The sequence below is a fragment of the Symphalangus syndactylus genome, chromosome 13, assembly GCF_028878055.3.
Source record: "Symphalangus syndactylus isolate Jambi chromosome 13, NHGRI_mSymSyn1-v2.1_pri, whole genome shotgun sequence".
Classification (NCBI taxonomy): Eukaryota; Metazoa; Chordata; class Mammalia; order Primates; family Hylobatidae; genus Symphalangus; species Symphalangus syndactylus.
The window spans coordinates 118,576,152-118,603,323 of NC_072435.2; the positions used below are offsets into that span (position 1 = coordinate 118,576,152).

The 27,172-nt window shown below is 55.4% G+C and overlaps 1 protein-coding gene across 5 annotated transcripts in view; it reads left to right on the forward strand.

Moving 5' to 3' along the window:
• The first annotated feature begins 6,747 nt into the window (after positions 1 to 6,747).
• Positions 6,748 to 27,172, forward strand: part of HIP1R (huntingtin interacting protein 1 related) — a 28,436-nt gene continuing 8,011 nt past the window's right edge. The window contains exons 1-9 of one of the 5 annotated variants that reach the window (XM_063614658.1): positions 6,748 to 6,924; positions 20,124 to 20,187; positions 20,562 to 20,704; positions 20,892 to 20,948; positions 21,990 to 22,070; positions 23,149 to 23,225; positions 23,550 to 23,611; positions 26,189 to 26,329; positions 27,043 to 27,100. In XM_063614658.1, coding sequence (XP_063470728.1) covers positions 6,868 to 6,924; positions 20,124 to 20,187; positions 20,562 to 20,704; positions 20,892 to 20,948; positions 21,990 to 22,070; positions 23,149 to 23,225; positions 23,550 to 23,611; positions 26,189 to 26,329; positions 27,043 to 27,100 — 740 coding nt within the window. In that variant the 5' untranslated portion in view covers positions 6,748 to 6,867. Of the gene's footprint in view, positions 6,925 to 7,315; positions 7,551 to 11,267; positions 11,287 to 20,123; positions 20,188 to 20,561; positions 20,705 to 20,891; positions 20,949 to 21,989; positions 22,071 to 23,148; positions 23,226 to 23,549; positions 23,612 to 26,188; positions 26,330 to 27,042; positions 27,101 to 27,172 lie in introns of those variants that run through there. The other 4 variants (XM_055237974.2, XM_055237973.2, XM_063614657.1 and 1 more) reach the window with 4 other exon arrangements.

Below are 27,172 nucleotides of genomic sequence, written 5' to 3' on the forward strand. Positions count from 1 at the left end.
CCAGGCTGGAGGGCAGTGGTATCATCATAGCTCACTGTAGCCTCAAATTCTTGGGCTCAAGTGATTCTCCTGCTTCAGCTTCCCAATTAGCAAGGACTCCAGGCATGTGCCACCATGCCTAATTTTTTTTTTTTTTTTTTTAGATGGAGTCTCACTCTGTCACCCAGGCTGAAGCGTGGTGGCATGATGTCAACTCACTGCAACCTCCGTCTCCTAGGTTCAAGAGATTCTTCTGGCCGGGTGTGGTGGCTCATGCCTGTAATCCCAGCACTTTGGGAGGCCGAGGCGGGAGGATCACGAGGTCAGGAGGTCAGGAGATCGAGACCATCCTGGCTAACACAGTGAAACCCCATCTCTACTAAAAATACAAAAAATTAGCCGGGCGTGGTGGCGGGTGGCTGTAGTCCCAGCTACTCGGGAGGCTGAGGCAGGAGAATGGCGTGAACCTGGGAGGCAGAGCTTGCAGTGAGCTGAGATTGGCACCACTGCACTCCAGCCTGGGCGACAGAGCGAGACTCCATCTCAAAAAAAAAAAAAAAAAAAAAAAAGAGATTCTTGTGCCTCAGCCTCCCGAGTAGCTGGGATTACAGGCACCTGCCACCATGCCTGGCTAATTTTTGTGTTTTTAGTAGAGACGGAGTTTCACCATGTTGGCCAGGCTGGTCTCGAACTCCTGACCTCAAGCGATCCACCCACCTCAGCCTCCCAAAGTGCTGGGGTTACAGGCGTGAGCCCCCGCGCCTGGCCAACAGATTTTTAAAAACAGAAGTAGAACTACCCCCAAAGAAAAAAAGTTCTGAATTAAGATAAAACATAAACACTAAAAGCAGCTTTACCCCAAAAGTGCCAAGAGAATGCGTAGAACTTCTTGGCTGTGTGGGATAAGGTTGGCTCCATACATTTCAGGAAGGAGACTGAAGGCTGAATCCTTGTTATGTTCTGGCAAACTGATCCTGGAGTTTTCTCCTGTGGCTTTGTGTGGTTTGACACCTGTAGCTGGGGTGGTGGGTTTGCAGTGTTGTACGTTTGTTTCTCTTGAGCCATTTGATGATGATTTTGTTAGGACACATTGTAGGAAAGTTCATTATTCTAGACCTTCAACAGAATAATCTTAGCAACCTCTGGTGTGATAGAGAACAGAATGAATAGGATCAAAATAAGAAACCAGACACATTCATCAAGACCACAGCTGACAAGGAGGTTTAAAAACCAGAATGTGGCCAGGCGCAGTGGCCCACGCCTGTAATCCCAGCACTTTGAGAGGCCAACGCTCACACATCATTTGAGGTCAGGAGTTCAAGACCAGCCTGGCCAACATGGCGAAACCACCTCTCTACTAAAAATACAAAAATTAGTCGGGCGTGGTGGTGGGTGCCTGTAATCCCAGCTACTCAGAAGGCTGAGGCACAAGAGTCACTTCAACCTGGGAGGCGGAGGTTGCAGTGTGCTGAGTTTGAGCCATGCCTCCAGCCTGGGCAACGGAGCCAGACTCTATTTCAAACAAACAAACAAAAAACACCCAGAATAGTCTTTGAGAGAAGTTGGTTGAATGAAAAGTGTACATGAATCAGTTCTCTAAAGGATGATGTCTGGGTTCTCAGCCAGATGCATGCTTAAGAAACCCAACCACAACAACAACAAAAAGAAACCCAACAAAAAAAGAATCAAAGAATTTGGAGCACACAGTAGGTGCTTTGCTGGCCACTGGAGACACAACAATGAGCAAAGCAGACAATCTAGTCGTAGAAACACACTAAGAATCCCATACATAGTTCACGAGAGACTGGTTAGTGCTACAAAAGAAAGCTTTGAGATATGATGACAGCTTATAATAGGGACTCAGGTGAAGGGTGGAGTGTTAAGAGAATGCTTCCCTGAAGAAGTGACATCTGAGCCAAGAGTTACAGACAAGTGGATGCTAAGTAGGGCGAACAGGAAGCAGAAGAGAATTCCAGGCAGTAGGAACAGCATGTGCAAAGGCTCTGAGGTAGGAGGGAACATGACGCATCTGGGACCTGATGGGCCAGGATGGTGCAAGATGAAGCCAGGGACAGAGGCTGGAGCCAGATCATGCATACAAGTCAATGAGTCAGTGCGGGTGTGGTAGCATACCATATTTTAGTGGGCCAGATGATGTAAACTCTCCTGTGCATCTTGGATTTTCCTTAAAACGAGGTCTTATTTGTATTCCAATTGCTTTGCTTTTGTAATAGGGGTGAGCAGGAGTTCAACAGCCCTCGAGATACACCAAAACAGGACCCTGATTCTGATGGCATGAAGAATCTCAGGCTGGGAGCAGTGGCTCCTGCCTGTAATGCCAGCACTTTGGGAGGCTAAGGTGGGAGGATTGCTTGAGTCCAGGAGTTCAAGACCAGTCTGGGCAACGTGGTGAGACCCCTGTCTCAACAAAAAATTTAAAAATTAGCCAGGCATGGTGGTGCACACCTATGGTCCCAGCTATTCTGGAAGCTGAGGTGGGAGGATCACTTGAGCCCAGGAGGTTGAGGCTGCAGTGAGCCATAATCCAGCCACTGCACTCCAGCATGGGTAACAGAGCAAGCAAGACCCTGTATCCCCTCCCAGAAAAGAAAGGCAGTCAGTGACAGGGACAATAGTAGACCAGGCCTCCTGCCTGAAGATGTTAGAGAGATGAACCAGAAAAATTAAGAGTGGGGAAAGTTTGGGCCGGGCACGGTGGCTTACACCTGTAGTCCCAACACTTTGGGAGGTCGAGGCGGGTGGATCACCTGAGGTTGGGAGTTCGAAACCAGCTTGATCAATATGGTGAAACCTTGTCTCTACAAAAAATACAAAAATTAGCCAGGCTATGGTGGTGCACGCCTGTAATCTCAGCTACTCAGGAGGCTGAGGCAGGAGAATTGTTTGAACCCAGGAGGCGAAGGTTGCTATGAGCTGAGATCATGCCACTGCACTCCAGCCTGGGTGACAGAGGGCGACCCTGTTTCAAAAACAAAAACAAACAAACAAACAAAAGAGTGGGGAAGTTTGTATCCTTATGTCCTCAGTGACGCTCTTTCGTGAGATCAGCTGTATGTTGAAGTATACCAAAGGGGTATTTGTTTACTCACTCTTTCAGCCCTTCATTTCACATACATTTATTGAACATTGCTATGTGCCAGGTGCCCCGCTAGGCACTGAGTACATAAAACTGAATAAGACAGGGTGGCCCTCTAATAGCTCAAAATCTTACCTACAAGCACATAAAGTACAATCCCTTAGAGATGTATTAGGAGAGTGCTCTCAGGTCCCAAACAGCAAGCCCAAGGTAGTATAGTACTGAAAGTCATTGACCACAAAATGTAGTCCAAATGGCATGGGTGTTGAGAGCACTGGCTTTGAAATCAGGCACATCTGGGTCTGGATCCCGAATGCACAGTTTACCAGTTGTATGAACCTGGGCTAAACTCTCTGAGCCTGAGCTTGTTTGTTGGTCTGTAAAAAAATACCATCAAGAGGCCAGGTGCGGTGGCTTCGGCCTGTAATCCCAGTATTTTCAAGGTGAGTGAATTCACTTGAGCCCAGGAGTTTGAGACCAGCCTGGGCAACATAGCAAGACTCTGTCTCTACAAAAAAATTTCAAAAATTATGTGGGCATGGCCGGGCACGGTGGCTCACACCTGTAATCCCAGCATTTTGGGAGTCCGAGGTGGGTGGATCATGAGGTCAAGAGATCGAGACCATCCTGGCCAACATGGTGAAACCCTGTCTCTACTAAAAATACAAAAATTAGCTGGGCATGGTGGCAGGCACCTGTAGTCCCAGCTACTTGGGAGGCTGAGGCAGGAGAATTGCTTGAAGCTGGGAGGCAGAGGTTGCAGTGAGCCAAGATCGTGCCACTGCACTCCAGCTTAGCAACAGAGCGAGACTACATCTCAAAAAAAAAAAAAAAAAATTAGCTGGGCGTGATAGTGCATCCTTCCAGTTCCAGCTACTTAGGAGGCTGAGGTGGGAGGATCACTTGAGCCTGGGAGGCAGAGATTGCAGTGAGCTATGATTATGCCACTGCATTCCGGCCTGGGTAATGAAGCCAGACCCTGTCTCAAAAAAAATAAATACATAAAAATAAAGTTGTTGATGCTTTATTTTTTTTTCTTTTCTTCTTCTTTTTTTTTTTTTTTGAGACGGAGTCTCACTCTGTTGTCAGGCTGGAGTGCAGTGGCACAATCTCAGCTCACTGCAACCTCCACCCTCCGAGTTCAAGCGATTCTTCTGCCTCAGCTTCCCGAGTAGCTGGGATTACAAGCGCCTTTCACTGCACCCGGCTAAATTTTGTATTTTTAGTAGATACGGGGTTTCACCTTCTTGGCCAGTCTGGTCTTGAACTCCTGACCTCGTGATCCACCCGCCTCGGCCTCCCTAAGTGCTGGGATTACAGGTGTGAGCCACCGTGCCTGGCCGATGCTTTATTTTTTATTTATATATTTTGAGACAGGGTCTCACTCTGTTGCCCAGGCTGGAGTGCAGTGGCATGATCTCAGCTTTTTTTTTTTTTTTTTTTTGAGACGGAGTCTCGCTCTGTCACCCAGGCTGGAGTGCAGTGGCGCGATCTCAGCTCACTGCAAGCTCCGCCTCCCAGGTTCACGCCATTCTCCTGCCTCAGCCTCTCCGAGTAGCTGGGACTACAGGCGCCCGCCACCACGCCCGGCTAATTTTCTGTATTTTTAGTAGAGACGGGGTTTCACCGTGGTCTCGATCTCCTGACCTCGTGATCCGCCCGCCTCGGCCTCCCAGAGTGCTGGGATTACAAGCGTGAGCCACCGCGCCCGGCCTATGATCTCAGCTTACTGCAACCTCTGCCTTGCAGGCTTAAGTGATCCTCCCACCTCAGCCTCCTGAGTAGCTGGGACTACAGGCACGCCACCACGGCCAGCTAAGTTTTTTGTATTTTTTGGTAGAGATGGGGTTTCACCATGTTGCCCAGGATGGTTTCGAACTCCTGAGCTCAAGTGATCCACTGTCTCAGCCTCCCAAAGTGCTCGGAATACAGGCGTGAGCCACCGTGCCCAGCCTCATCAACAACTTTAAAGAAGAATAAGTGAGATACTGTTTAACAAATGCTGAGCCTGGTGCCTGGCACAGTAATAGGCTCTATGATTATTTAGAAAGCCGGTTGCTAATGGGAAGTCACTGTGGCAGATGTGCTAGACCTAGAGGGGCTGTTGCCTGGATGAAAAGGGATGCTGTATATGCGTGAAGGGTCACAGGCGAACCACTTTTGTTCCGTGTGGAAAAAGGAGTGTGAGAAACAGCCGGAGTACAGCAAAAATCTCCTTTACTGTGGTCTTTATTTGAGCACAGCTATCGACTAAGTTGACTAAGTTACATATGAAGGGTTTAGCCCAGTGCCTGTCAAATAATAAGCATTCAATACATATCAGCTATTGTGATTCTACTGTTATTCTGATAAAGAAGTTTTTAGTGATTGGAATTAGAGAAAACAGGATTAATTTCTCCTTTTGGTGGAGTGAGAGGAGAGTCTTGGCAAATGTATCTTTTGGGGTCAGCTCTAGCTCTTGGGCTGGAGGGTGAGGAATCAGTTAAAGAAAAGGGTCCCTGGCGGGGTGCGGTGGCTCACACCTGTAATCCCAGCACTTTGGGAGGCCAATGCGGGTGGATCACCTGAGGTCGGGAGTTCGAGACCAGCCTGACCAACACGGAGAAACTCTGTCTCTACTAAAAATACAAAATTAGCCAGGCGTGGTGGCACATGCCTGTAATTCCAGCTATTTGGGAGGCTGAGGCAGGAGAATTGCTTGAACCCAGGAGGCGGAGGTTGTGGTGAGGTGAGATGGTGCCATTGCACTCCAGCCTAGGCAACAAGAGTGAAGCTCGGTTAAGAAAAAGAAAGAAAAGAAAAAGAAAGAAAGAGAAAGAAGAGGGCAGGGCGCGGTGGCTCACGCCTGTAATCCCAGCACTTTGGGAGGCCGAGGCGGGCGGATCACGAGGTCAGGAGATCCAGACCATCCTGGCTAACACGGTGAAACCCCGTCTCTACTAAAAATACAAAAAATTAGCCGGGCGAGGTGGCGGGCGCCTGTAGTCCCAGCTACGCGGGAGGCTGAGGCAGGAGAATGGCGTGAACCTGGGGGGCGGAGCCTGCAGTGAGCCGAGATCGCGCCACTGCACTCCAGCCTGGGTGAAAGAGCGAGACTCCTTCTCAAAAAAAAAAAAAAAAAAGAAAGAAATAAGAAAAGAAAGAATGAGAGAGAGAAAAGAAAGAAAAGGAGAAAGGAAAGGAAAGGAAAGGAAAGGAAAGGAAAAAGGGTCCCTGACCTCAGACAGGTTATGGTCTCACTAGGGAGACAAAGGTCAGGATTACGTGGGCGTCATTTTCCTCCTTACAGGCAGGCGGTGCCTCTCCCTTCAAAAGCAAGGGACCTTTATGTATGATTTCACATCTGCATTCCCATAGGAAAGAGAAACAGCAGAAACACAATACCCATCTGAGAGCTACGCTTAGAGAGGACTCTGGGCTTTTATTTATTTTTTCACTTCAGCCTTGTGACCAGTGATTTTAAGGGGAAGCCAATAATAATGGTTTTAAAAAGCCTCACGCCACCCCTGGCGGCATCTCCTCGGTGTACTTTGCTGTTCAGATCCGCCTGCCTTCTGTCCCAGCCTAATACCGCCCGGCCTCAGCCCCCATTGTTCCTGGCGCTGGCGAGGTGTCCGGTTGCGGAGCCGGCTGCGTCTCTGGAAATGCATCCTGCATCCCCGCATGGATAACAGCTGCAGCTATGTTAGAATTGCAGAAAGAGGGGAGAGTGTCATTGTGTGCCTTTTGACACATACGTTAAGACCAAAAAGGAAAAAACACGTCTATCTGTGCGGCCACCGACCAGACTCATGGAGGCCAGATTTTCTCCAATTAACCAGATCTTGCCCTGGTGCAGACAAGACTTAGTGAGTTCGGGGAAGGGGTGGGGAGAGGGAATTGGCCGGGGTCCCTACCCTGGGTGGAAGGAGGAGGGATGGGTTCCCCCTCCCCCCCTCCCCTCCGGGTTTAGGGAGGGGATTAGAGGTGGGGAGGAGCTGGGGGGGCGTTTGGCCTGTGCCCCAACCTTGAGAGGGAGGTGGGGGTTGGAGGTGTGCGGGGGGCGGGGCGTGTGCCGGGGTCGCCGCGAGTTGGAGGGTTGGGGGTGTGCGGGGAGAGGCGCGTGTCCCGAGATCGCGGGGGGTGGGGTTGGAGGTGTGCGGGGGGAGGGGCGTGCCCTGGAGTTGGGGGCGGGCGAGGCGTTTGCGGGCGCGGGGGGCGGGGTTGGAGGTGTGCGGGGGAGGGGCGTGCCCTGGAGTTGGGGGCGGGGCGAGGCGGGCTCCTCCCCGGCGGGCGAGCCCGGGCGCGGCGCGGTGGCCTCGCGGTGCCTAGGCTGGGGCTGCCGGACCGTGAGGCTGAGTCGCGCGGACGGAGCCGGGCAAGAGCGGGCGGCGGCGGCAGGATGAACAGCATCAAGAACGTGCCAGCGCGGGTGCTGAGCCGCAGGCCGGGCCACAGCTTGGAGGCCGAGCGCGAGCAGTTCGACAAGACCCAGGCGAGCGGGCGGCGGGCGGCGGGCAGGCGGACAAGCGGCGTCCCTGTCCCCTCACGCGCGAACGGCTGGAGCCCGGGAGGCGCAGACCAGGGGCGGGGGACGGCGCGGGGGCAGGGCCTGTGTCCGCCCGGGCTCTCCGAGAGCTCCGCGGCCGCCCCCCGCCGGCCTCCGCGGCCCGAGCCGACCGGCGCGCAGGTGAACCGGAAGCCGCGCTCCCCGCTCCCGCCAGGCACTCGGGCCCAGAGGCGCCGGGGCTGAGGGGGCCGGGGTCAGGGTGTGCGCGGGCCGGGAGCGCCGGAGCTGAGGCGGCCGGGGACGGAGATGGGGCCGGGGTTGGGTGTGCGCGAGCCCAGCGAGCCGGGGGCCGAGGGGGCTGGGGATCCAGGTGCTCCCGGGGCCGACGCGGCCCGACTGGGGTCCCCGCCGTTCCGTGCCGCTCCTTGCCGGCTCCTGCCCCCGTCTCCTACCCCCTGAAACCGATGCCCCCACGGGCAATTTCCTTAAAGGAAATTCCTTAAACTCCCAGCTTCCTTCTCTCGTGAGCGGTTTCCCAGGGCTGCACAGTCTCCTATTATTTGCTGGGTGAAGAGCTTCTCGTATGTCGCCAGACTTGTTTGCCCGAGCGCTGCCCACGTATAAATAGGTGCACACCCCCTCATTAAATACCGGCGCCCGGCAGACAGAAACTTCCTGGGGCTCCCTTCCTGCGCCTCCCACGCTTGTATCTCTTCCAGATGATGCCTATCCTGGGAAGGCTTTAGAAATTAAATAAGGGCGCGGGTGTGCGTTTTGTACTTGTGTTTGTGCCGGGGACCCGCGATGCAGACGTTGCTGCGTTTCTGGTTTCCTGTTGCTTTTTACAAACTCTTGAAGTGCTCTCAGGCTTGGGGGATGGGCAGTGGAGGGGGGCATACTTGTTTATTTGCCAAAATAAGTCAACCAAGACTGAAATGGCTGAAAAATTTTACTCTAGAGATAAAGGAAGCCAGAGGACCCCTCCCACTCCCGTCTAAAGCTGCTTGGTGACATTTGCGTTTGTGGCGGCTATTTGCAAGTTCCGTTCCACTTGTCCTTGCAGAGAGCGATGACTTCTGCGGTTGCCTTCACATCTAGTTAGCACATGCACTCTACAACAGCTTTCGTTTTGAAATGAGAGAGAACGCAGGGAGACCTTCTAACCTTTGTGCTTGGGATTGACCCAGAAAGCAATAATAAATCCTGAGGATATCAAGGCTTTAGAAATGCCAAGTGCTGGAACCCAGGTGGCCGCAAGTTACCAATTTATCCTTGTGATCTTCATCACCATCAACTGGTTCAGCCGGGATAGCCCGTCGTTTAAAAAAAATTTAAAGTCACCAATACATAATTAATTGTGTCAAGAACTTGTAGATCATAGGGAGAAAACCTGAATTGGCAGACAGATCTGGGTGTTGTCAGAAACTTTGTGTATTCACTGAGTTTTTTCTCGTGCCTTTGAGGAGGTATAAAGAGGTCTGATTGCTACATGGAGGAGATGGGATGTGAAGGACCAACTTCATTGATCTTACTCTTGAATGGTAAGAAGTCAAGGGCAACCTTCCTGAGTGTCAAAGAGAGAATCTCTGATACAGGACCACACATTGTAGTGGTTGGTTTGATACACAAGAAGGTGGATTTTTTTTTTTTTAAGACAGAGTCTCTCTCGTTGCCCAGGCTGGAGTGCAATGGCATGATCTCAGCTCTCTGCAATCTCCGCCTCCCGGGTTCAAGTGATTCTCCTGCCTCAGCCTCCCAAGTGGCTGGGACTACAAGCGTGCGCCACCACACCTGGCTAATTTTTGTGTTTTCGGTAGAGAAGGTGTTTCACCATGTTGGACAGGCTGGTCTCGAACTCCTGACCTCAGGCAATCCACCCACCTCACCTCGGCCTCCCAAGGTGTTGGGATTACAGGTGCCTCACCGAAGGTGGATTGTTTTGTTTTGTTTTGCTCTGGGTTTTTCTCGGAGGCTAAGAGGGCCACTTACAATGAGTAACTGTAATGGGTGAATGTCACAGGACTTACCTATTCTGGGGCACCATTTTCTGGAAAGATGGAGTTTGAGTTCATTGTCTGGGTTTGCTCGTCTTCACAGTGACTTATTGAGGAATGTAAGAATGAGGTTTTTGTATATGGTTAATATTTAATTAAATCGTTCCCAGAAATAATCAAGTGAGCCGCCAGCCAGGCCCCGTGGTGGAAAAGGACCTGGAGAGCTGAGGTTGCTACTTCCATGCCTCCTTCAGGACAGAAAATAGCACATGCAGTCCAGGCACCTGGCTTCCTTTGTAATACGCTGCTTGTCTTGCATTGACCACAGCGCTGTGTGCTGTGGCAGGAGCACTAGGCTGGCTTAGAATTTAAATATTCACTAGCCCGCCAGCCTCGCTTTCCTCCCCTGGGCTCCTGGGTCAGGAGGAAGATAATTGCTTTCCTGTGAGCTTTTTTGACAGGACACACCCTGTTTGCAAATATCTCTGGGGTTAGCGCTCAGGAGTGTGAAGAGAGGCGATCATGTGCCTGCTGGGAGCTGGTGCCTGTGATTGTTGCATGATGTGTGTGTATAATCCCAGGGGAATGTCCAGAAAACCAGTGTATGCTTTTCTTCCCTATGACTTTACTCCCTTTGGTAAAAACAAAACAAAACAAAAACCCTTTTCAAAATGGAGGTGACAAACTTTTATTGTCTTGTTACTGTTGTTTTCTGAATACAGAATACTACAAAATACAGCATGCCTGTATTTGGAACCTGAGCACTGCCTGTACCATTTAAAAAGAGGATGTGGTATCATAAAGGCACTAGTAGGTAGGTAGACCTAGGCTCTAGCCTGTGTCCCTGGCAAGTTGCTTAACTCGTAAATCTATGTCCTTGTCTGAAAAAAAAAAACCATACAGATCGTTCCAGCTATCGTATAGGGCTGTTGTAAGATATAAGAGAGAGACCGTGTGGCAGCTGGAACCTGTGACTATGTTAATGACTTAGTAAGGCGTTGCAGCTGGAATTAGAGTTTCTCATCAGCTGAGATGGTCCTTGAGATGGGATGATTCTCCTGGGCTACCAGGTGGGCTCAGTGTAATCACAGAGGTCTTTAAATGTGGACAAGGGAGGCAGGAGAGGAGGTCGGAGTGAGGCCGTGTGAGAAAGACTCCAATGCCTGCTGCTGGGAAGGAGCCACTAGCCAAGGAGTATGGGCGTCCTCCACAACCTGGAAAAGGCGAGGAAATGGATTCTTCCCTAGAGCCTCCAGGAGGAAACACAGCCTTTCTGACACTTTGCTTTTAGTCCTGTGAGACCTGTTTTAGACTTCCGACCTCCAGAACTGCAAGTTTGTGTGATTTGTTATGGCAGCCATAAGGAACTAATACATCCAGTATGTAAACATGAAACAGCACCTAGGGCATAGCAGGGCCTCAGCAGATACTCGGCCCAACCGTCTTTCTCCCTTCCCTCCCTCCGCTGAAAAGTTTAAAATCTAGAGAAGAAAGCATCTTTGAAGCATATCATGAAGAAGGACTCAGTTAGGAGTACTGGAAATGCTCACGGTGAGTCCTGCCTTTTCCTGATCTGTGAACCTTTCTGCTTCACTGGGCCTCAGTTTCCTCTGCAGGCGCAGAGGTTGGAGATCAAGCCGAGAAGATTCCTCTCAGGTTAGGATGGGAGAAACCCTTTACTACATTGCAAGGCCTCTGGCCACTGCTGAGTGAGCCAAGTCTGGCAGGTGAGCATTGACTGTAGACATAAAACTACCCAGGTGCGAGGGGTTCCTGCGGGGCCAGGGATTGTCTAGGGGAGCAATACGTGGAAACAGTTCATAGGTCCAGTTTTCCAGGTCGCTGACATACATGCTTAGCATCCCCCGTGAAACCAAAATCCTGTCAAGATTAACATTTATTGACAACTGAGGGCTTCTCAGCCCTGGCACACAGTAGAGCAGTGCTATCCCAGGAGGAACCAGAGGCAAGCCACGTGTGTACTTTCAGATTGTCTAGTAACTACTAGAAAAGTCAACAGAAACAGGTGAGATTAACTGTGATTGCATATTTTATTTAACCCAGTATATCCAAAAGATAGCCCTTTCAACATGTAATTGCCACAAAAATTATGAATGGGAGAATTTACATTCTTTTTCTCCTACTAAATCTTTGAAATAGGTGTGTACTGGACACTCACAGCTGATCTCAGTCTGGACTCACCACCTTTCCAATACTCACAGCCCCCACCGGCCAGCGGCTACTGTGCCGGACAATGCAAGTGTTAGAATCACCTGGTGGCTTTTAGAAAAGGGCAACGTTTACGTGTATAGGAGTGATTTGCCCGCAGCTTGGCACAGGCGTTGAGCTCGTTGTTCCTGGGCATGCGCACTGCTGTCTCGCCACGTGACATCCTCTGCTCGGTTCCACCCCATCAGCCCACATGGCATTGCCCTCGTGGTGATGCCCGGCAGGCCGCTGACTTCCTGACCCCTGGGCTGCATATTGCCTCCCTGGGAGAGCTATTCCAGAGGCTGTTCTTGGTCCAGGTTGGGGTGGGAAGGGGCCGCCCATCCCTGACCTCCCCGTCCCTGTCTCTGATGTGCTTTGATGCCCATGACACATTCCAGAGCGCTGCTTGCTGTCTTACCATTTGGCCTGTTCCTGTAGCTTTGAGGTATGCCCCAGGAAGGTCCGAGTCATCTTTGTACCCTCTAAGAGGTGGAGAGATGCGAACTGTGACCACGTGTGGAATGGCAGGGCAGTCAAGAGCAAGCTCCAGGTTCAGCCCCTGGCTCTGTCCGTTCACCACTCTGCCTCAGTTTCCTCACCTACAAAATGGGGGCAATACTACTACACACCTCCTGGAGTGGATTTGAAGATTTACAGGTGTTCATAATGCCTGGTGTGTAGTGAATGCCGTGTAAGTGTTGGCTATTATATTGCGTTCGGAAGAGCAGGCTGGGCTGAAAGAGAGGCTCTGTCCGTTCACCACTCTGCCTCAGTTTCCTCACCTACAAAATGGAGGCAATACTACTACACACCTCCTGGAGTGGTTTTGAAGATTTACAGGTGTTCATAATGCCTGGTGTGTAGTGAATGCCGTGTAAGTGTTGGCTATTATATTGTGTTCGGAAGAGCAGGCTGGGCTGAAAGAGAGAAACAAGCTCCCTGTTGGGCTCTGTCCGGTGCCCTTAGCTGTAAGCGGAGGCCTTGTGTGCTGGGGCGGTTGGGGAGAAAAGTGGATCTGCACAGAGGTTGGGGGACTCAGGCATGGGGGGACAGCCCTTCCCTGGAAGAGTGAGCCCAGAGGTGCCACATTGTGAAGGCTCTCCAGGGTTGGGAGGATATTTTGGGGGACGACAGCCTCAGGAAGTGCGGACAAAGCCAGCAGGAGCCTTGCCTGGCCGAACTGCTCACTCTCTGAATAGGGACAGGCACAGACGAGGCCCCTTCTCTGACCCGACCCAGACGCCAGCCTCCCAGCCAGCACTGCACTGGTCATTCGTGAATGAAACCCAGCTGGCCGCTGGATCCCAGCAGCTTAAAGTGGAAAGCCTCTGAGTGGAGTCCAGGCCTGCTTGGCCGAGGGACAGGGATACCCAGCCGGCTAACCTGAGACGCCTTGGCTGCTCTGTTGGCGATGCCCTTACCCGCCCCCCTCCCCGCCCAACTTGGTAATCTGCGATGTTGACTTGCATATCACCTCCTCTGTGCAGCCACCTGCTGCCATCCTCCTGCCCAAGCTTCTCTGTGCTGCCCAGTCCTCATGACATCATTTGTGCTGCTTCCACATTTGCCCTGACATGCTGCGGCTGGCCCAGCAGAGCGGGAGGAAGCAGACAGACATGGGGTGGGCGCGTGTGTAGACCAGGCTTGCCTGAGAAGTGGGAGTGTGTCACCTCCTTGCCGAGCTCCCTGAGCAACTGCTCAGACCTGCACCGGCCACCTACCCTGGGGTCCTCAGTCAGGGCCACGTCCTAAGTGGCTGGATGAGAGGATGCCCAGGGGCCAGTGGTCTCCCTTCTTTGATGCTGTCCTCTTGGTGAGGTCTGAAAGGCTCATGGCCATCCATTCTAGGGAATGACTGAGCCCTGGAGAAAAGTTTAGTTGGGGCGAGATTGTTTTTTCTCTGGTTAAAATAAACATGATCCTCAAACTGCAGTAGGTTCATCTGCCTGGAGGTGACTCAGGCCCCTGGCTTTTGGGACAGACGGGTTTGTGGAGTGATGTCACCAGGGCCCAGGGAACAAAACTGCACGAACTGGCTGCCTGTCACTTCCAGAGCTAGCCTGGCAGAGGGGTAACGCAGGAACAGTCCTACTACTGGGTGTCACCCACAAAGCCTGGGGCAGAGGTGGCAGTGGGTCAGGCGGCAACATTGTAACCAGCGTCCTGGGGAACCTGGGCTCTCATGCTCCCCTCGGGAGCTTTCCTAAACGCTGAAATGATGGAGCGGCCAGGACCAAGCAGGCCTGGGTGAGAGTGAGGGGAGATACAGGTTAAATGGAGCCGAGCAGTTGCCCCTGACTTCCTGTCTGCCGGAGCTGACCCAGCTGTCCACCTCGCTGCTTTGCATGTGGCCGTATCCCGGCCTCCTCAGCTACAGAAACCCTGTGTTTGCTCTGTCAATGGCCTTTGAGGGGACAAACGCATTTGAATGAGATCTCTCTGTCCTTCAACCAACTCTTTGGAAATGCTAAACCAAAATAACCCGCCGCTCTGCCAGCGTCCGTCCGTGTGCCCCAGCTCTTTGAAGAACGTTCTTGTCCCTGCCGAGTGCTGCTGTTAGGTGCCACGATAACAGCACAAGGAGGCTTACGTCTGATTCATTTCAGGGTTGCTTTTAAAAATAGAAATTGTTTTATAGTTACTTTTACTATGCAGCTCTAGTGGATAAATTATTAGCTGGAGAAGGAGAGACTTGGTGCCCTGAAGTCGTCCAGTACTTGTCTTTGAAAGAGCTCTTGTTCCTTTGAGTGTTCACCCTTCCCTTTGCCCAGTGGGGATTTGCTGACAGCCAGATGTTGGTTTGGGCCTAGAGATACAGCAGGAAGGAAGATGTCCCTGTATTCGGGGGTTGGAGGTGGGGACAGAGTATAATCAGTGGACAGACAACTCCGGAGCCTCCTGGGCCACAGGGTGCTGTGGGGTTGGCATGTGGGGCGGCTGCTGCCTGGAGCCTCCCAGCTCGGTCGCCTGGCTTTGCTGACAGTGCCCATTCCTGCGGTCTGTTTCCATCTGGAGTCCACATCAGGCCTGGGCCAGGAGCCTCTCAGGAGCATCCCCTGCCTCACCCTGATCTCCCCCCCTTCTGAAGCAGCACTCTGAGATGCTCACCGGGGTGCGCCCCGTGAGTCTCAGTCCAGAGACCAGTGCAGCTCTGGGCTGCTCACGGGTCAGCGGGCCCCGTCTGGCCTGATTGTTCCTGGAAGCAGGGCAGGTGTATCCTGAGGGCTTGGGCTCCCCCTGGCCACTGAGCTGAGCTGAAGGCCACAGCCCAGAGGCAGATGCCCTCTCTCCAAGGGATGGGGGCAGTGGGAAGGCCCCTTGGCTCTGCCAGCCCCAAGGCCTTCATTACTCGGGATTTGAACACATCCTGATCCAGAGCCCACTCCCAATTTGGAGGCATGTTAGCAGGCCCTTGGGGAGCGGGGTTCCTGTGGTGGGACAATAAGGACGTCTACGCTGACACACTTCTCCCGCACCCAGCCTTACGCCGCACCCAGAACTGTGAAGGCCATGCAGCCCAGGGCCGCCTGGGGGGGGCCTGAGGGGCTCCATCTCCATCTCTGGTCCATCTCTGGTCCACATTTTTTTTGTTATTTATGACCTTGGACAGGTGGTTAACCTGCAGCCTCAATGTCCTCCCTTGCCCGCCTGCTCCGAGGTTCCTTATGAGCATTAATGAGGTAACACCGGAACAATGCTGTCTGCTCGGGGCCCAGTACAAGGCTGAGCTCAATAAAATTGATTTTATTAATAGGTTATTGAGACCTGTCTGCTGGCCTTATGGCATAGAGTATGTTCTTACACACTTGGCGATGCCAGTTATCCTGAGTGTATCTGCACAGCCTCACCTGCGCCCTGGGCCCCTGGGTACCCCTGAGCTTTGTCCCTACTCTCTGCCCTTAAAGGTCAGGCCGTTCCTGCTGCCGGCACTGGGCAGGATAAGAGCAGGCTTGGAGAGTTGTGAGCAGGTGGGGCCCCTGGGGCGTGGGTGTGGACTCTGAGGATTTTTCGAGACCCGAAAAGCTGCAGGGTCGGTGGAACCAGGCAGGAGCTGACCTCACTCTGCCCCTCTCTGCTGTCTCTGTGGACCCTCCAACTCCCTTCCACAAGGTGTCTCACGGCTGCTGTGGAACTCTCTATTTTGTTTTGTTTGAGATGGAGTTTAGCTCTGTTGCCCAGGCTGGAGTGCAGTGGCATGATCTTGGCTCACTGCAGCCTCCCAGGTTCAAGCGATTCTCTGCCTCAGCTTCCTGAATAGCTGGGATTACAGGCACACACCACCATGCCCGGCTAATTTTTGTATTTTTAGTAGAGACGGGAGTTTCGCCATGTTGGCCAGGCTGGTCTCAAACTCCTGCCCTCAAGTGATCCACCTGCCTCAGTCTCGCAAAGTGCTGGGATGACAGGCGTGAGCCACCGCGCCGGCCTATTATTTTTACTTTTCAGAGGCAGCTTCTCACTCTGTCACCCAGGATGGAGTGCAGTGGTGCTGTCATGGCTCACTGCAGCTTGGAACTCCTGGACCCAAGCAATTCTCAGCCTTCTGAGTAGCAGGGGTCTACAGCCGTGCACCACCACACCCGGCTAAGTTTTAAATTATTTTTGGTAGAGATGGGGTCTTGCTAGGCTGGGCTTGAACTCCTGGGCACAAGTGATCCTCCCACCTCAGCTTCCCAAAGTGCTGAGATTATAGGCGTGCGCCACTGCGCCTGGTCCCCCTCCATTATCGCTTCTGCCCTGCTTCCTCCAGAGACCTCCCCTGACCCAGCCAGACACCCCTCCCTGTTGTGCCCAGCAGTGGGAAGAACAGCATCCCCCTCCTCATGTTCTCATGCTGCCCATTATCACTGCATCCCCTGCAGAGCCCTGGTCCCACAGCCACTCACAGCTGTGTGGAAACTGCCCTGCCAGGCTCTATGTGAGGCCCCTGCTTCTTGGGAGCCGGATGGGAGCTGTGGGTGCTGAGTAGCGGACAGACCCCAGGGCGGTCACATGTGTCCTTATGATCTTCCTTTCTCTAGCACTGGGTTTTTCCACCCTGAGCTGAGATCTGTAATCAATCCCTTCCACTCCTCAAAGGCTGCGCTGCCCCGAAGGGGTGTCTCTGTGGCAGCTGACCAGCCAGCCTCTGGCCTGTGTCAGAGCTGCTGGGGTTGTTCTGGCCCAAGGGGCCACACGGGGCACAAATGCAGGCTAGAGAGAACCCAGCGATGGGCCTGGGCAGCCCTCTACCTCCCATGGCACACTGCAGTTTCCTCACCTTCAAAATGGGGAGAACGACGTTCACCCCACTTGGCAGCTATGAGGATAGCATGTTGAGAACCTCAGGACCCAGAACCAAGTATTGCTGGCAGTTGGACCCGCTTCGGGACTGTAAGCCTCAGAGCGGAGCTGTGTCAAGGACACCCTGTGTGGATTTCACCGCAGAGTGAGCCCCTGAGCACCTGCACTGCCGCGGCCCCTCAGACCCCTGGAGCCACTTCCTCAAAGGAGGGTCAGCAGCAGACGGGAGTAGGTGGGACATCACTGGGACCTGCCCGTGCTTCTCCTGGGACAGGGCTTAGCTGCTACTGCCTGGTCAGAGGCAAGGCCCACGGAGCAGCCACAGACTCCCACTGTGCGAGCACTGTGCTTCCTTGTGTGGCGCTCCGAGCCTGGTGCACACATCTGCCCATCCTAGACACAACGGGGCTGTGTTCCCAGAGCCAGCCGGCACCCTGCCCGGGAGGGCCCTGCTGCCACGGATCCTGTCCCCTGCCGCCAGCGCGGGGAGCAGGCAGCACTGAGGCCCAGGCGCACAGCAGACCATGCCATGTGCCCAAGACATGCCCCGTCACGCTGCATTCCTGGGGCCTCCCTCCTGCCATGAAAGTCATTCGCGTGCCAGGCACTGTTGAGGAGCCGGGGGTTCAGCAGCACCTATAGGCCGATCTTCTTCCCCTCGTGTTGCTGAGTGCTGGGTGAGGGGAGAGGGTGATAAATAAGGAAACATTCCACTGTCCGAGGGTTCCCGGTCCTCAGAGACCATCCATCCAGGAGGTGCAGATTTCAACAGGGCGGCTGCAGGGAGGTGTGAGGGTGCCGGGTGCGGGGAGCTGGAGCTCTGCTGTGTGGGCATCTGGAGCCTGGGGCCTGGGGGCACAGGGGTGGCTGCACCTTGGCCTCAGTGTGTCTTTCCTCGCAAAGAGGAGAGGGCAGCCCATTACCCCAGAATGTGTTCTCTGCTTCCAGGGTCCCTATCTCAGCCCCGTCCTGGGGTTTCTTCAGTGTCAAGAGAAACCCCCGCATCTCTGGGTCTACAGCCTCTCTGGTGCCAGGTCTGCACCAGTCACTTCGCCTCCACCCTTCTTGCCAGGAATCTTCCGAACCAGGTGGCAGCTCAGGTGTCGGCAGCTGGGGATGGGGTTACACTCCCCGGAGACGGACACGCCTGGCTTGTGAAGGGACAGCTGCTTGCCGATGAGCTGGGGAAAGGCACAGCCCCTGCCTCCTGCCTTGGGAGCCCCTCCCCACAGAAGGAACTGCCTGGGGGCTGTTCAGAGTCACTAAGGACACAGGTTGTGGAATCAGACAGACCTGGCTTTGAACCCTGCCTTTGTCCTTATTAGCTGTACAGACAAGTATATAAGCCTCTGTGCCTCAGTTTCCTCACCAGGAAAATGGGATCGTCACCACTTCCCTGGGCTGTTGCTGGGAGGCGAGTTGCCCATGCCTGGCTGGGGCTGGGCACTGAGGATCCTTATCATCATCATCGCTGCTGTCATGGGCAATGTTCCGCCTTGGTAGGGGCGTGACACTCACAGCCATGGCTTCTCACAGTGGAGACGAGTTTGTTCAAGGAAGGAGCTGAGGCCTGGGGGCCACTGGCTGGGCAGCCCTCAGGATCAGGCCCACCAGAGCCTCTGTGCGTTTCCTCAGGTCCTGGTTCCTTGAGATGGGACCGCAGCTCCTCCCCGACTACGGGGAGCAGGGCTCAGGGCAGCCCCAGGATGCCTGCCTGGGAGGGTCCAGTACAATGGGCCCTGTGTGTGAAAGGGGGCCAGAATCGTTCTAGGGGCCAGGGGTGGCCCAGAGACTGCCTGGCCCAGCCCCACAGTCCCCCAGCTCCCATCTGAGGTCCCACCAGGAAGGGCCCCCCAGCCTCCTGGGCTGGCTTTTCTCACAGAGGAAATTCCACAGTAGACCCTAATTGGATGTCCTCTGCTCCGGTGCTGGGTGGGAGAGCACAGTGGCATCCGGGGAGAAGGTGCAGGAGCGCTGCACTGTCCTGCAAGCCAGCTCCCTGCCCTGCAAGGCCTGCCTGGCTCAGGCCAGCCTGTGGCTCTGGAGCCCAGCTGCCCTGGCTGAGGCTGGGGGCTGGGGAGAATGGCTGGCCCGGAGCTGCGTGTCCCATCTCAGTGTCTGCATCTGTCGAGGCCCCATCCCTCCCGCTCATGGCCTGGGCAGCTCTTCTCAGTCCACCATTGGTGGTGGGGGACAGAGGCTTAGCAGACCTGTTCCCGCATGAGAAATACCCCATGCCTCATGGAGCCAGGGCTGGGTGGTAGTGACAGTACCGCCGTGAGCCTTCCTCGAGAGCACAGTCACGTCCAGGAAGCCTTCTCGGAAAAGGGGGCAGTAGCTGGGGGTGGGGGAAGGGATGAGACTGCCGTAGGTGGAGCGAGAGGGATGCCGAGATTCTGGCCTTGGTCAAGTGTGAAGGTGCCACTTGCGCAGCTCTGGGTGACAGCTGCAGACCCCACTCCTGCCTTCCTCCGCCCCTGGCTGGGCTGCAGGTGGCAGCAGGAGCTTGACACAGATTGACAGGGCGAGGCCCCACCCAGGAGGGGGCAGCCTATGGGGCAGTGGGCCACAGGCCCTGGGCTTAGCCTAAGTTTCCTGGGAATGCCTCCCGAGAGAGTGGGGACAATGTGATGTGCACCCTTCATGGGGTGCCGCAAAGGCCAGGTGGGCCCCAGCTGGGAGCTCCACTCTCAGTTGCTTTTCCCCAAGGGGAGATGGGGCCGGAGGACACCACACTGGGCCATGACCTGGGGCTCAGGGCACCACATCTGTCAGCAGAGTCAAGTCTTGCAGGTTTTGGGCAGGATGGCCTCCCGGAGCCATAGCCCAGCTTTGGTCCTTGTCCCCTGACTCCTGGAGCTCTTGGTTTTCACTGTAGTTCCGGCTGCACCGATCAGGCACAGGGAAGTCCTTCAGAGGCTTAGGTTGAGGGGATTCCTGTCTCCCCCATTGCTCCGCTGGCCTTGAACCCAGGCAGAATCCTGTTCAGTATTGTGCTTCTCCCCCTTGGGGTGATGTCTCCTGGGGTGGCTGCCTGGGGCTCTAAACACTGCTCCTTTGTCCCTCACAGGCCATCAGCATCAGCAAAGCCATCAACACCCAGGAGGCCCCCGTGAAGGAGAAGCACGCCCGGCGTATCCTTGGCTGGCTCTTGGGCCCAGGGTTCGGGTGTGGATGTGGGAGCAGCGTAGCGCTGCAGGTGGCCTGCGGTCAGCTGTGCCGGGGTCACAAGGTCCCTCACTGAGCCAGGGGAGGAGGGTCCCGTGCGGCTTGGCTCCTTCCCATCTCAGTCTCATCACAAAAACGCCCCCATTGGGCCCAATGAAGGTTTCCTTGTCTTCCCCTAACTCCTGTCCCCTTGGCTGGACACTGGAGCTCTGGTGACCTGGGGCTGATGGGCACGTGATTGGGGGCCGGCCCTCTTCCGGCAGCTCTGGCCTCTCTCAGCTGGGTTTGCTGAGCCCCCGTACTCCAGTCTGTGCTTCCACACTTGGCCTTGACATTGCAGGCATCATTCTGGGCACACACCATGAGAAGGGGGCTTTCACCTTCTGGTCCTACGCCATCGGGCTGCCGCTGCCCAGCAGCTCCATTCTGAGCTGGAAGTTCTGCCACGTCCTCCACAAGGTCCTTCGAGATGGGCACCCCAATGTGAGTAGCAGCTGCTCCCTCTGCTCCCCGGAGCTGGGGCACTGTCCCGCTGGCATGCGGGCTCTGGCCCTGTTCCTGTCCCCGTAGCTCTGGGCTGTTCCTCCCACCTCGGGTGGGGAGTGCGTGTCTCAGGGCCCTACCACAGGGTCCTGGACACTCTCCCCCTCCCGTGTTCCCTGCACTGCAGGTGCTGCATGACTGCCAGCGGTACCGCAGCAACATCCGGGAGATCGGAGACCTGTGGGTAGGTCCAGCCAGTCTAGGTCCTGCCTGGCATTCAGGGCTTTCCCGAGCGTGTGGGGCTGAGCGAAGGGTGGCTCCCTCTGGGCAGTTCCCTGCGGGTGGCTGGGTTTTCCCAGGGGCGACAGTGGGAGGGGCAGCACGGGGAGATGCTGCCTGCCTTTGAAGGCCTGACCCAGGGCACTCCACAGGCATAACCAGTGGGCCCTCCAGCTCCGAAGTCACCAGGGCCCTTTAGTCCTCACGAGTTGGGAAATGTGGCAAGACCACAGCCCGGGCACCTCAGTGGTGGTTAGAGAGCCTGTGGCAGGGCGCAGGTTCCTGGGCTCCCGCAGAGCTGCTGCTGCGGAAGAATCAGGACTGGAGGTCTGCATTTTGAGCACACTTGCCGGATGATCCTTAGACACAGTAAGGCCCGAGAGCCCTGGGAGCCTGCAATATGGATGCACTGCAAGACCTCAGGAGTTAGAGATGTCCCTGGTGGGCAGAGGGCCTTGGCCTGATTCTCTCTGGAGCACTGTGGGGTGCTCTTCTGCCTAGGCAGGGACATAGGAGCAGGGCAGGCCCTGGACCGGGGACCCACAGGGAGGCCTGACCAGGGCATTATCCAACCCAGGACCACTGCCCTGACTCACTTCCCTTGAAGTGAGGAAAACATTGCCCATGGTGCCATCTGCAGATGCAGGCCCAGCTGGCCCGGCCGCAGGGGCCATGGGGCTGGAGGAGGGAGCAGGGAGGATGTGTCCAGGCGCCCGTCGGGATGTGCCTCCCTGCCAGCACCAGCACTTTAATAAAGCGTCCCTGCTCAGAATTGGCCTGCTGCCCTGGACAAAGAGCTCTCTCCTCACAAGAGTTTCTTTGGCAGGAATGACAAGGAGGAAGATTAAGGGAAAAAGCTAGAGACAGAGAGGGAGGTTGGTGGAGGCTGGGAGAAGACGTTTGTTGAATGAAGAAGTGCCCGGTGGTGGGTCACTCTCATGCCCAGGTCCTTGAGGACTCTTGGACATGTTCACGAGCCGTGGCCCCTCACCCTGTCTTCCCACAGGGACATCTGCATGACCGGTATGGACAGCTGGTGAATGTCTACACCAAGCTGCTGCTGACCAAGATCTCCTTCCACCTCAAGGTGGTTTCCTCGGGGGAGTCATGGGGCTGAGGAACCCGTGGGCTTTTCCCACTGTGACGTGATGGCACGTGTTGGGACATCGAGGGTGGGATCTGTCCTCTCCATGAGTCTTTCCATTCACCTTCTTGTCCCAACTATGACTAAAGAGGAGACAGGGAAGCCAGGGGCGCCACGAAGCTCCTAGAACACCTCAGGCGTTTCCGTGGACGTGGGCACGGGCTTCCCCAGGCGTTTCCGTGGACGTGGGCACGGGCTTCCCCAGGCGTTTCCGTGGACGTGGGCACGGGCTTCCCCAGGCGTTTCCGTGGACGTGGGCACGGGCTTCCCCAGGCGTTTCCGTGGACGTGGGCACGGGCTTCCCCAGGCGTTTCCGTGGACGTGGGCACAGGCTTCCCCAGGCGTTTCCGTGGACGTGGGCACTGGGCTTCCCCAGGCGTTTCCGTGGACGTGGGCACTGGGCTTTCCCAGGCGTTTCCGTGGACGTGGGCACTGGGCTTTCCCAGGCGTTTCCGTGGACGTGGGCACTGGGCTTCCCCAGGCGTTTCCGTGGACGTGGGCACTGGGCTTTCCCAGGCGTTTCCGTGGACGTGGGCACGGGCCTCCCCAGGCGTTTCCGTGGACGTGGGCACTGGGCTTCCCCAGGCGTTTCCGTGGACGTGGGCACTGGGCTTCCCCAGGCGTTTCCGTGGACGTGGGCACTGGGCTTCCCCAGGCGTTTCCGTGGACGTGGGCACTGGGCTTCCCCAGGCGTTTCCGTGGACGTGGGCACTGGGCTTCCCCAGGCGTTTCCGTGGACGTGGGCACTGGGCTTTCTCAGTCTCCACTGTCCTGGCCGGGTGCTCCCCTCCTCCCAACCCCCTCCACTGCCCTCTGCCACCTATGTGGACCACAGCCTGGGTCTGCCAAGAGCAGGGCCCAGGGCCCAGCGTGGGGCCCCCTGGTTCAGTGGCTGCTGGGTGGGGGTGGGGGGCCCTGGTTCAGTGGCTGCTGGGTAAGGGGGGGCCCTGGTTCAGTGGCCACTGGGTGGGGGTGGGGGGGCCCTGGTTCAGTGGCCGCTGGGTGGGGGTTCTCTCCACAGCATCCCCAGTTTCCCGCGGGCCTGGAAGTGACAGACGAGGTATTGGAGAAGGCAGCTGGGACCGATGTCAACAACATGTGAGTCACTCTGCATGGCTACATGGCCACTTCCCCTCGGCTTCCCCATTCCTTCCTACCGTGTCTCACGCCCAGGCATCCGCATGGGGCAGTGGGGTTGAATGAGTCCGTGGCCTTGTTGGTTGACGCTCACGCTCCCAGGGACAGAGGGTGAAGTTAAAAGGGTGGGGTGTACTTGAAGGACTGTCGTCCTGGCAGAGGCACGCTGACTCACCAGAGCCATGGTGTCGGCGGTGCCTCCGTCCCCACTGGACGGGGGGTCTCAGGACAAGTTGGTGGGCCCACCCACCCTTTTTCATCTCTTCCCCCACTTCTCTTGCGTAGCTTCCAGCTCACTGTGGAGATGTTTGATTACATGGATTGTGAGCTGAAGCTTTCTGAATCAGGTGAGCCGTAAAGAGGGGATGTGGGGGTCTGAGTGCATTGCTAAGTCCCCAGAGAAGGGACGAGAAGAAAAAAAGAAGACATGAGTGATCAGACCAGCTGATCACTATGAAATGACCCTGGCCAGCCACAGTGGCTCACATCTGTAATCCCAGCATTTTGGGAGGCCAAGGCAGGCAGATCGCTTGAGGTCAGGGGTTCAAGACCAGCCTGGCCAACATGGTGAAACACTGTCTCTACTAAAAAAAATATAAAAATTAACCAGGCGTGGTGGCTCATGCCTGTAGTCCCAGCTACTCGGGAGGCTGAGGCAGGAGAATCACTTGAACCCAGGCGGTGGAGATCATGCCGCTACACTCCAGCCTGGGCGACAGATTGAGACGCTGTCTCAAAAAAAAAAAAAAAAAAAAAAAAACAAAAGAAATGCCCCTTCTCCTGCCCCTCCCAGGGTCCCTGCACCTCCAGGGATAGATAATGGGGCCTCCTGGCACCTCCAGGGATAGATAATGGGGCCTCCTGGCACCTCCAAAGCATGGCAGGCCCCAGTGGGTACATCCAGGATACAGGTTCAGCCATCCCTTCCATCCAGTGAGTGTCACTCTATCAGCCCCAAGACGGGGAGGGTGAGGAGGTGTGCACAGGAGCCACCTTGCCAGGTTTCCTGCCCCAGCCTTGGGCCATCTGCAGAGCCCAGTTGGAAGAGAGGTGGTTTGGGTCGTCCTGCCCATTTTCTGCTCTAGAAAGCCTCTGAGTCATGTCAGACTTCCTAGCGGGGGAACCCGGCTGCTGTTGGACAGGAAATCTCAGAGGGCTCAGCTTCCAGGCTGGAGAACTGATTGTTCTGGGTGGCAGCTTCAAAACAACTCATGGGTGACTCAGTGCTCTCCATCAGAGGGCAAGAAGCAAATGCCTCCTTAAGGGAAAATTGGGAGTTAGAGGCACTTTGGGCAGCCTCCCTGAGTCCCCAGGTCTGGCCTCTGCAGCTGGGTGAGCCTGATGGGCATTCAGTTCCAGTGGGTGAGAGGCGGGCTCAGAGCTGGACCCTTGTGCCTGGGAAGAGGCTGCTCAGGAGCTGACGTGGAGAGCAGAGGGCAAGTGTCCAAAGGTGTGGCCCCAACTGTGCAGCAGGACAGGGCTACCAGGCTCTGTGTCCTGGCAGAGATGTGCTGAGCCTGAGCCTCTCAGCACAGAGGCCACCAGGTAGGAGCCAGATACCCCTGGCATGGGAGAAGGCCAGTGTGGGCAGGCAGTGGCCCCATGAGGGAAGTGGAGAACACACACAGGCACGCCACCCACCTGGTGACACTGGTGTGTTGATGAAGCACAAAGGGGTGTACCAGCATCTGCTGGAGAAATTCCCAGATCTGCAGAGATGACAGGTGCAGGGGCTTCCCTGCCTCAGGACCTGTAACAGCAAAGAAACACAAACGTCCTAAACATGTCTCAGTGGAGGCTGCGTCTCGCTGTCTGTGCAGAGCAGAGAACGGAGGGCGGCGGTGAAGAAAGACATGCGTCGAATCTGTGATGGCGGAGGCCTGGCTGCATCTCGCTGTCTGTGCAGAGCAGAGAATGGAGGGTGGCGGGAAGAGAGATGTGTCGAATCTGGGATAGCCGGGAAGATCTAGAAAACATTCTACTGTGTGAAATCAAGCAGATTGCCGAACAGCATGGACATACGTGTTTAAGATCCAAGCAGTACTTTATGTATGCTGTAATTTTTTGCAAGGAAAACATCCTTAGCATGACATGCAATTAGAGATTAATTTTTTAGAAAGGCAAGGGGCAGCACTTTGTGTCTTCCTTCCTGCCCCTCCCCCTCAGGCTCTCTCCTGTCACTGCAGAGATGTGCAAGTGGTCCCATCACAGGCAAGGCGGGAGCAGGACCTGAGGGGCCGGGGCACAGGTCTGTGCAGCAGGGGCTGTCTGGCCACTCTCCCGTGCTGGCCAGCTGCCTGCTCTGTCATTCTTCTCTCTGCCTCAGAGAAGCTGCCAGCCAAGGAGGAGGCAGCCTCATGTTTGTCCTTTGTCCCTCCCACTTGGTAGTTGTGATACAGGGCCCGATTGTCAGGGGCAAGGGAGATGGGCCCTGGGGGCAAGCGAGGTTTCAGGGTCACTTGGGGTGTGCAGAGCCAAGTTGTGACCCTAGTGCCGTGTGACTTGGCAGAAGCCCTGCCTGTTCCCACATCTGTAAAGTTAGGCATTTGGGGTGCTCCATCGTGAGCCTCCTTCCTGCTCTAACATTCAGCACGGGTTTGAGGCCCGTGGGCATGGAGCTGTCCGTCACTCTTGTCAGTCGGGCACCTCGTCCTGGGCTCCCAGGTGGAGGTCTCTGGAAGCCCTTGCTGAGCTGGGCTTGGAGCTCCTTTGCCTTGACCTTGCTGTTGCCGTTGACCTCCTTCATGGGAGCATCTGGTCTTGACCTGGGGCAGCCCCAGCACACGAGGCTCCCGTCTTGGAGGCAGGAGGCACACTGGTGTGCGGGAGCTGGCTTAGGGCCCTGCTTCACAGCCGGACCACCTTGGGCAGGTTGCCCAGCTCCCAAGGGCTCACGGTCTTCCTCTTGCCCCTCTTTTGCACAGTTTTCCGACAGCTCAACACGGCCATCGCCGTATCCCAGATGTCCTCAGGCCAGTGCCGCCTGGCCCCGCTCATCCAGGTCATCCAGGACTGCAGCCACCTCTACCACTACACGGTCAAGCTCCTGTTCAAGCTACACTCTTGTGAGTGGCCCAGGGCAGCCCCTGCCCCAGAAGGCTGTGTTTATGTGGCTTAGACATTCACTGTCAAAAAGGAAAATCGAAAAATTAGAGGTTTATTCATTTAAAAATGGCAGTAATAAACCTACTACCCATTAATAGAAATAACATACATTTTATGAAAAAAACAAAAAAAACCCACTACTTTACCAAGCAAAAAACTTAGTGAGTGGCTTGGTTTTCATTTTTACGACTGAATGCCTGGCTTGGCCGAGACGGAGGCCCCACCTGCTCTCGGCAGTCTCCCACCAGGCACCCTGGGGGTGCGAGCGCAAAAAGGCAAAAGGTGTCTGGGGCGTTAGGAGAGTTTTGATCTCACCAACCCCTTGAAAGGGTCTCGTCCCTCGACCACACTTTGAGAACCACTGTGTTGGTGTCAGCCCGGGACAAATGTGTTTGGTGAAAGCGGCTTGCTAGTGCCTCCCGAAGCCAGGTGTGGGTTAGGTGAGATGTGGCCGCAGCGCCTTCCTTTCCATTCGCTGTTTCCTTCTCTAGCTCAGTCTGAACTGAGCCCTCCCACAGCATCTCACACAGGTCTCCCCCTCCCGATGGGAGAGCGGGCCTGGCCGAGTCTCGGGTGATCTCTGTGAGTTTGTAGCATACGGAGGAACAGGCAGGGCAGGTGAGCCCCTGAGCAGTGTGCAGAGAAGTCCTGTTACACTTGTGCCACCCTCCAGGTCTCCCTGCGGACACCCTGCAAGGCCACAGGGACCGGTTCCACGAGCAGTTTCACAGGTACTGCCTGGGACAGGGACAGGATTGAGGCCGGTGGGGGAGAGGCTCCGTGGTCCCTTCCTGAACCCGAAC